The sequence below is a fragment of the Borostomias antarcticus genome (genome assembly GCF_949987555.1).
Source record: "Borostomias antarcticus genome assembly, chromosome: 1".
NCBI classification, from domain to species: domain Eukaryota; kingdom Metazoa; phylum Chordata; class Actinopteri; order Stomiiformes; family Stomiidae; genus Borostomias; species Borostomias antarcticus.
The window spans coordinates 57,856,664-57,866,465 of record NC_140234.1 but is presented as its reverse complement, the minus strand read 5'-3'; the positions used below and the strand labels follow the sequence as shown (position 1 = coordinate 57,866,465).

The following is a 9,802-nucleotide window of genomic DNA, read 5'->3' as shown; positions in this document are numbered from 1 at the left end:
CCCAAACTATTTTCATGTCGGTGAAATGATATTCATGGGTATCAAATGAAGTCCAGGATCTGCCATGTTGTGCCCTACACAGGTGTGTCAATTCGTCTGATTGCATGGGATTCTATGCACTACAGCCAATTAGAGCACTTGATCCACCTGTGGAGGACACAAAGATGGCAGGTCTAGGACTACATTTGGTATCCATGAATATATCACCGAGGCATTGGAAGCAATGAGCATGCAATGCAAGAGGAGGAAAAATGTAAACTAACATGTTTGACAAGTAGGCATACACAAATAGCCTAGGCTCCCACATCTCATAAACAAAACATGTGAGGCATTGGGCTTTCTGACATTTCCTCATTTTCTAGGTGCTTATTAAAACAGTCCCTGCATTTTAATTACATGCGTCAGATTTTCTTTATTTTTCTCTTGACACTTGACTGCTTTTAATCTTTTGATCTGTGAAAGGTGCTAAATAAATAAAAGGTACTTCCTTGCTTGCTACAACAGTCTATCAAGCAGTACTGTCAATAGCCTTCTGAGGGGGGTTTTGCAAAGTAGTTTAGCTGCAATCCGAAATGTCCCTTTGTCCCACCCGTATGCAACGTCGCTCCGGAAGCTAGCTACTATTTTCTTGACACGTAGCAACGGAGTTGACCGAGTCCAGAGTTATATTTGGTTACGCTGCAGGTAAGGACTGTATTCTGGCTCAACAAACATGTCTTTGTAAACTGATTAGATTTAATTTGACGCACTTCTGTACAAGATGTTCCCTGAACTAACACTAGTTTGAGCTAGTAGCCAGCCAGCTAGACTAGTTAGCTTTGATAGCTATCCGCCCGAGATCATCTGAATTTAATGTAATCTGAATTTAAATTAGTTAACTAATGGTTACTAATTAACTGCTCTACTAAGCTGTACGTGTTAGCTACCCTTTGTTAGCTAGACACGGCTATCTAGTTATTGATACTATTAGCTAGCTAAGAAACACACGTTCATTACACAACAGGCTAACAGCGACCATTAAACCCTCAGCTCAACTCAGCGAGCCACCCTGAGCTTTGAGGGTTGTCATGATGGAGGTATTGTTGTGAACACTGCTGGCTAACCTACTAACATTAGCTAGCTATGTTACCCCCTCTGCAACTCAACAGTGAGTGATGTTTATTAGCCCCATACCAAGACCTGCATATCGTTTATGAGCCCCTACCAAGACCTGCATATCGTTTTAACTAACCTCAGCTAGCTACTGTTCAATAATAGGCTCTGTGCACCAGCTTCACTACTTCCTGAAAGTCACTTGGCATCTTTATTTCCTGTCCTATATGATTGGATTAAGTGATTAATCAGGTGTGCGGCAGACCCATCGCACACCTGATTAATCACTTAATCCAATCATATTCCATAATCAGAGCCTATTGGTATTCTCCTTTCCACAGACGGTCAGCCATGTCCGGGTTTGACAACTTCAACACAGACTTCTACCAGTCCAGTTACAGTGTGGATGACCAAGGCCAAGGGGGTTATGGCTACACCAACTCAGAAGATCCCCACAACAAGTAAGCGTTGGATAACTAGGTTATGATGATGATGGACGGCTGGAGTAGGAGTTGTGTGCTGGAGTAGGAGTTGTGTGCTGGAGTAGGGGTTGTGTGCTGGAGTAGGAGTTGTGTGCTGGAGTAGGGGTTGTGTGCTGGAGTGGGAGTTGTGTGCTGGAGTAGGAGTTGTGTGCTGGAGTAGGAGTTGTGTGCTGGAGTAGGAGTTGTGTGGAGTAGGGAGTTGTGTGCTGGAGTAGGAGTTGTGTGCTGGAGTAGGAGTTGTGTGCTGGAGTGGGAGTTGTGTGCTGGAGTAGGAGTTGTGTGCTGGAGTAGGAGTTGTGTGCTGGAGTAGGGGTTGTGTGCTGGAGTAGGAGTTGTGTGCTGGCGTTGTTGACAATGAGTTCCTCAGTTTCACTTCCTCAGGAATTCCAATAGGCTCTGTGCACCAGCTTCACTACTTCCTGAAAGTTACTTGGCATCTTTATTTCCTGTCCTATATGATTGGATTAAGTGATTAATCAGGTGTGAGCTGGGTCGGCCGCACACCTGATTAATCACTTAAGCCAATCATATAGAACAGGAAATAAAGTTGCCAAGTGACTTTCAGGAAGTAGTGGAGCTGGTGCACAGAGCCTATTCCAATCTGTCAAAATAAATCAACACCAGTGCATTTTCCCTGCAGAGCACAAGCACATGTGTTTTAGTGTCATGATGGTATCAGTAAGCACTCTTAGCCTGCAGGTCAGGAGTTTCTGTCCAAAACCATGTTGATTAAAGACACGCGCGTGCCCCCTGCCCCCCCCCCCCCTCACAGACAGTACGGCCAGTATGACTACTCCCAGCCCATGGCGTACGCCGCTCCCGGGATGATGCCGCCCCAGACGCCCTACACCGGGCAGATCTACCAGCCCACGCCCGCCTTCACGCCCGCCCCCGCGCAGTCCATGTACAGCAGCAGCTTCGACGACGAGCCGCCCCTGCTGGAGGGTAAGGGCCTGCTGGAGGTCGGGTGGTGGTTGCGGAGGAGGTGTTGGGACGGATGAGAGAGAATAGTCTGTGGTAATTAGACCTGTACTCAAAGGACGACCTATTTTAGCCACTGGCCCAATTATCCAGCTGTGTGTGTGTGTGGAGGGGGGAGAAGGGGGGGGGCATGTATGCAAGGGTTGTTAGGATAACCCTGTTACCGCAATACCACGGTCATGTGACGCGTACCTCGGGGTTGAGCTCACCTAGCCTGGTGAGACGATCCTGATGTCGCGAGCTCACGTTGTTACTTGTAAATCAGTCTGGATACTCGATAGAGAGAATTTTCAGCCCGATCGGAAAACGATCTTGCCCAATCAGCTTTGGTTCTGAGGAATTTGACATACAAACAGCTACGCTGGGCGGGTTTTAGACAGCGAGGAGTCAGCTTTTCAGCTTCTTTTTTTTCTCAGATGGTTTACCAATCACCTACCAAGTATTTTTGACGTGCCTGCCCTTTTCCAAACAGTTTCCAATGGAGAGTTCCCAAATGGTTATGAGCAAAAACCATCTGGCTCATCAGGTTACTCATTACCCTCAAAACCATAGTTTTATTTTATATTTGTAAAGGCCCATTTTATTTTATATTTGTATAATACTAATATTTGTATATTTGTATAGTCCTATTCCATTTTATGGTGGTGAAGGTTACAGGAGTGCATATGGTGTGTGGTATGAAATTTCAGATTATCATTTAATAACACAATAATCATTGTTGAGTTATATCATTGACTATCTTCCATCCATTCCAGGAATAAGGAAACGTCTCAGTTTCTAGTCACTTCAGTTTAGCGTGTGAGGGCGACAGTCCATTATTAAACATGGCTATGGAGGATAGAGAACATACTTCTCAGAAGGGCCCAACATCACTCGCCAGGCACCAAATGAGGGTGAATGTAGCCTAGTCTTTGGCGAGTAAATTATGGAAACCACGCATCACTCTGACCGGTAGAAAGAGAGTCATTTCCTACACTGGAGGGAGTTGTTTTGCCGTCACTACAATCTTTCAGATCTGCTGGGATGGAAATGGAAAGTGTCCGTTACGTTTGCTCCCAGCAAGTTTCCCACCCGCTTGTTTGTTTGCTGTGCAACATTTCAACTGACTGTTGTGAAAACAAAATGCCAACAAACTGGTTAGCCAGCTCGTATTCCCAAATAAAGGATAAATGGACTGCACTTTTATCTAAAGCGCTTTACAATGAAGGCCTCTCATTCACCCATTCACACACATTCACGCACCAATGGCGGCAGCTGCTACGCAAGGTGCTAACCTGCTCATTGGGAGCAATTTGGGGTTCAGTGTCTTTGCCCAAGGACACAACAGGAGGAACCAGGATTCAAACCGCCGACCCCGCGGTCATTGGACGACCTGCTCTACCTCCTGAGCCACAGATAAGCTTGTGTTTTATACAGGACCTATAGTTTTATACAGTGTAGTGTTGTCACTGTACCAACATTTTAGTTTCGTGTACCAGGGCAGGTGTTGGGGTACTCTGTACTAAACAGCACTAATGCTTGAAAAAGAGAGAAACAAGCCAATTTTATAAAGCTGCACTTCCACTTGTATAGCTGCTACAGAGAGCTTTTCCATCACTATTTCTGTCACGGGCGTCACGTCACAGCGGACTGAATATAATGTCTCTTGTCGGTCACCTGTCGGTTTGAAGTGTCACCTCCCGTCACGAGAGAGACACTTTGAAACAGCACAGCGCCACTGCTGCTGTGTTTTGGGACTCACTTATTTTTTTAATCACCTTCGAAGCGGAAATATTTCACTTTGTGGCCCCCCCCCCCTATTTGTTAATGAGCTGAGGTGTTGCTGCTGAAGCCGCAACCATTTCTCCTCTGAGCAAAGCGCTCTCTCCTGTTGCTATCTTCAATGCTCTTCATGTTTGCTGCCGGCAGCTCAAACAGTGTTGCTTTTTCCCCACACACCACTCGCGCAATGTCACCGTCTGCTTAAAGAGACAGTATTGTTTTTTTTTCAAAATGCTGGTATATAGTACCACTCTTTTCAGTACCGGTACACCATGCAACACTAGGACAGTGTTTCATCTCTGCTCTTCTGAACAATATCATTCTAACACACCCAACTCGTATTGTCTGCCTAATAGTGCCTGCTATGACGTCATGATGGTGGTTAATAGAACTGTTCTTTATATTGACTGAGGGTGCGTGTCCACCGACAAGCTGTGTTTTAGAGCTGGTGCTGTTTTCTCGTTGTTTACAATGGGTAATGAGCTCCAGGGCGCTATGGAGACGAGAGCTGTGTTCCAAGCCCTTTTTAGCGCTATAGCGCCATGAGTTATAAGCTTTTTTTTCTTCTTTTTTTTTTACTTTTTGGGCTAGAGCACAGGCTGTAAAAGGCTGTTGTGACGACGACAGCAGTCGGTTTTTGGCAAAACCGCAGAGACGGGCGAACGTTAGCACCAGCTAACATTAGCTAGCTATCTTAACAAGGCTAGTTAATCTGCAGTCTGCAAAAACACGACACTACCCAGTTGTAAAACATCGGTAGCCCGGCCAGCTCTAAACCCCAGCGCTAGTGCGCTCTAAGAAGCCGTAAGCTCGGCGCTGGTCAGCTACACACCGCTCGCCGGTGGACACGCACCCTTAGCGTTCTTCAGTCTTTGAGGCGTTGACCCTTTTCCCCCGACCCCTGACAGAGCTGGGCATCAACTTCGACCACATCTGGCAGAAGACGCTCACCGTCCTGCACCCCATGAAGTTGTCCGACGGCAGCATCATGAACGAGACGGACCTGGCGGGACCCATGGTCTTCTGCCTGGCCTTCGGCGCCACCTTACTGCTGGTAACGGAACCGTTCTAGCACCCACATCACCTTACTGCTGGTAACGGAACCGTTCTAGCACCCACATCGCTTTCGGTAGAGACGTCTGTTTTTTTTTTGTGGGGGATGTTATTGCAGATGACTTGAGTTTCACGGTCCTGTGTGTGTGTGTGTGTGTGTGTGTGTGTGTGTGTGTGTGTGTGTGTGTGTGTGTGTGTGTGTGTGTGTGTGTGTGTGTGTGTGTGTGTGTGTGTGTGTGTGTGTGTGTGTGTGTATTTGTATTCCCGTGTGTGTGTGTGTCTGGGTGTATTCACGTGTGTGTGTGTGTGTGTGTGTGTGTGTGTGTGTGTGTCTGGGTGTATTCACGTGTGTGTGTGTGTTTGTCTGTGTTGCCGCGTGTGTTTGCGTGTCTGTGTGTATTCACTTGTGTTTGTGTGTGTATGTGTGTGTGTGTGTGTCTGTGTGTATGTGTGTGCGCATTATTGTGTGTGTGTGTGTGTTCACGTGCGTGTGTGTGTGTTACCCCCTCCCGTGCCCCCCCCCCCCTAGGCGGGGAAGATCCAGTTCGGCTACGTGTACGGCATCAGCGCCATCGGCTGCCTGGGGATGTACTGCCTGCTCAACCTCATGAGCATGACGGGCGTGTCGTTCGGCTGCATCGCCAGCGTCCTGGGCTACTGCCTGCTACCCATGATCCTCCTCTCCAGCTTCGGCGTCCTCTTCTCCTTACAGTAAGCGTGGCGAGAGACAAGCATGGCGGGAAGCGTCTGGGTTAAAGGGATAGTGCGCTTTTTTTGGCCCTATTTATGGTGTGGTAAAAATGTAAAAATATTCAGCTTGCCATGCATTTCACAGGAGGGCATACTGAGACTGGTAAGATTACACTGTGAGCTTCCTGTCTTGGAAAAAGCACATTTATCATAGTTTTTCCAAAACATTTACATATGCCCCATTGACTTCCATTGTAGCCCAGTGAGAGCCTGCATTAAAAAGTGCAGCTAGCTCAATACTGGAACGATCAGGGAAATTATGATCTCTATGTTTCAGGTTCATGGTAGACAGACCACAAATAGGGTCTAAATATCCCAAATAGCGCACTACCCCTTTAAGGGCTGTGATCAGCTATCAGAGCACGACTGACGGACCTGTTTCCCTCTCGATTTAATCCAAGTGTTCTTTCTCTTCCAGAGGCCTGATGGGAATTCTAATCACGTCCGCCATCATTGGCTGGTGCAGTTTCTCCGCCTCCAAGATCTTCATCTCGGCCCTGGCCATGGACGGCCAGCAGCTGCTGGTGGCCTACCCCTGCGCCCTCCTCTACGGTGTCTTCGCCCTCATCTCCGTCTTCTGAACTGCCCCTCCGTCTCTGTCTCTCGGCTCCGCCCCCCAACGTCCCCGGCCCCGCCCCCTCCCTGCCCCCCGCACCGCAGTGTGCTCTCCCTCGCCCCCCATGGATTTAAACAGGACTGGCGGAAGGAAACATGCTTAGACGCTTGGAGACTCCCTCCAGTCTGTACTTGGGCTTACAGATACACACACCCAGTAGATTAGGTTTTTTTTTTGTTTTTTTTTTAAGTGCACGAGGGAACAAGCGAACAAGTGCACACTCGAGCCGAAGACGGAGCAGCCATTCGTGCACGCGGCCGCGGCCGCCAGTGAAACCCGACTGACTCTAGGACCAGGAGGAGAGGCTGCACCTCCGCGCCGCCACCCTGTGCGTTCCACCTCCTCGCGCCCTAACGCTAGCCCACAGGATCCCCCGTGCTATCCTAGCAGACCACGCCCCACGTTCTGTACTTGTCCATGACTAAGGACCCGCCCCCTCGCCCAACAGATTTGACTCTATATAATGTAAAGAGAACTACTTCCTGATTGATTCCATGTTTGATTTCCTGTCCTGAGATCCATTTGAGCTTTGAGGCCTTCTGGGAAAAAACGTCGGTCAAAGCCGACCGTAATTAATTCATTTAATAAAACATTAGCGGGAGAGACTTGGCCTATACATACTTATACTTAGAGTCCCCATGCAAATATCAACAGACACGTTTTAGGAATGTCTTTTTTATTTTCACTCCATTTTCTGAGCCGCTGTATGGTGGTTGTTGTTGTTGTTGTGGTCAAACACTCTGCAGAGCCCGACCAAAGCAGTTCTCACTACATGTCCCAGAATCCCCTGCGTCTCTGGAGTTGACCTCAGGCGTGTGTGATTGGAAACCCTGGTCAGTAAAGAGGGCTCGGCTCGCGTGACGCCACAGCCGTACACAATTCATCTCCCAAATCATTTTAAAAGCAAAAAAAAAAACTCCTTTTATTCTCAACTTAAAACACTTTTGTATGAATAATGAATTATTGCATCTAGTTATTCAACATGTTCGTCTGTTAGAGGACCATGTGTTGTCTTGTTGAAGTTCACAGAAACGTCACAACAGGGTTCTGTGATACTGGCATCGTCTCATCTCTAGTTTCACCAGCTGTGTGCTCGGACATCAGTCCCACCAAACCAGACCAAACCAACCGCGCTCCGAACACCACACCAGGCCCGCGGGCCTCAACTGCACGCGTTAAACAACGAGCGCTGTTTGTTTTAAACGTGGACAGTTTTACCCAGAAGTCATTCAGCTTGTTTGAACTGATGGGGAAAAACAAGGATTGCTGACAACAAGCACATGAATCTGTCTCCCACGGTCCTGAGGTTAACTTTGCCAGACAGCCAGTACCAACGGTGACACCTCTTTAGAAAGCCCCGCGAGTTATGAATAATACAAATATTCCATAAGGGACACTTTGAATTTCAACCAACCTGGAGCACAGACAGTGCTGTGAGATGGCCAGGTATTTATACAAACGGTTATTTGTTTTGTACACGAAGTCCAGCTGTTTATTTTTTTTTGTTGTTGTCATGTCTTGATAAGGGGGCCAGGCGGCATGCTTGTGGCTGGTTGTCGCGGCCGCTCTATTTAAATAAAGTTTTGGTTGTTCATGTAACTTGAGTGGTGGATGGTTGTTCCAGAGCGTTCAGGGATGGACGCGTGCCCGTTTCTGAGGAGTGTTACAGGCCTACATTTGACCCTAAACGCACCTTGGGGGTCAAACACCACGGATAGCGTTTGTTTGAGCTGGCCAGGAGTCGGTGAGCTTTGCATTTCTGGGAACAGTCGACTATTGGTTCCATTTTTCTAGACAGTAACAGATTACAAGTAAAGTACAGATTACAAGATTACAAGTAGTGGTTTAACGGTTCTAAGCGAGACCCAGGCGTCTTGCTCACCTCAGATGAGCCCCAGAGGTCGTCCTCGTCGTCTTTTTGATTGATTGATTGATTGATTGATTGATTTGTATTTATTTTTAAGATGGGGACAAGGTACAGTAGACATTAACCCTATAGAATAGGGAGAGATGCACTGTACAAGGTTAAAGCTAAAACAGCTAATTTCCACCCGCAGTCCCTGGGCAAATAAATATACAGTCTTAAAATAGTGGGGGAAATAGTACACAGTAGGAGAGTTACATACATAGAAGGAATACAAAAAAGTTATATAGCAGAGATTTCACTCATCCCTCTATACCCTCATCCCAACCTCCCCAGACCCTTAAAAAACAAACCCTAAGTACAGCCCCCATACATATGTGCTACACACACACACTGACTACAGGTGCGACTTTTGGGAGTAGGAAGCAGCTGCCGTCGGGGCAGTGAGGCCCGTTGACCTCGGCACATCAGCGGGGCACTGATGAAGCCCTGACCGCCATGTGCCTCAGTCCACCATCATTCCAGCCTCCAGCAAACCTCTCCCATTCCACCATCATTACTGCCCCCAGCAAACCTCTCCCATTCCACCATCATTACTGCCCCCAGCAAACCTCTCCCATTCCTTCTGAGAGGAAATGTCTTGTGTGTTCACTTGACTCAATTAGGAAATTGGAATTCACTAGTTTTCCGTTTTATTACATCTATTTCAAAAGAAAGTGTCAAAGCAACATACTGTACAGTATAAGTAATATATAAACTTTATTACAGGCTCGTAGCCCACATAGTAAAGACAGTACATTACATATAAATATATAAAAAACAATTAGACACACACTTCTACAATTAGTAATGTCTTGGTTGTGAGAAGGAATCTCTCAGGAAGTATTGCTGAGGAATCTCAGGCCCAGAAAACGGCCTGTTGTCACGCGACACCTCCACACCGCACCCCCCTACATGTCTACCCCCCCCCCCCCCCCCCCGCCCCTCTCCGCACAGCAGCTCCAACATCTGGATCTACTCAAGACCTCCCGTTCTCTCTCCAGGCCCAGGTTCGTCTTCACCAGCCAGCCCCGGGCATCCCGCCTCCAGGCCCAGGACAGGGCAGGGCAGGGCAGGGCAGGGGCAGGAGAGAGAGAGGGTCACCACACTAGCGTGTCCATCTGACCACATCCAGGACGTTCTCAAATCAAGGCCAGTGAGAAA

At 47.7% G+C, this 9,802-nt stretch overlaps 1 protein-coding gene across 1 annotated transcript; it reads left to right on the top strand.

The window, feature by feature from the left end:
- The first annotated feature begins 597 nt into the window (after positions 1–597).
- Positions 598–8,240, top strand: yipf5 (Yip1 domain family, member 5). Its single transcript, XM_084446512.1, has 6 exons — positions 598–684; positions 1,434–1,553; positions 2,347–2,519; positions 5,225–5,370; positions 5,899–6,080; positions 6,538–8,240. The coding sequence occupies exons 2-6, from the start codon at positions 1,444–1,446 to the stop codon at positions 6,698–6,700; spliced, it is 774 nt and encodes a 257-aa protein (XP_084302638.1). The 5' UTR covers positions 598–684; positions 1,434–1,443; the 3' UTR covers positions 6,701–8,240.
- Positions 8,241–9,802: the final 1,562 nt, after the last annotated feature.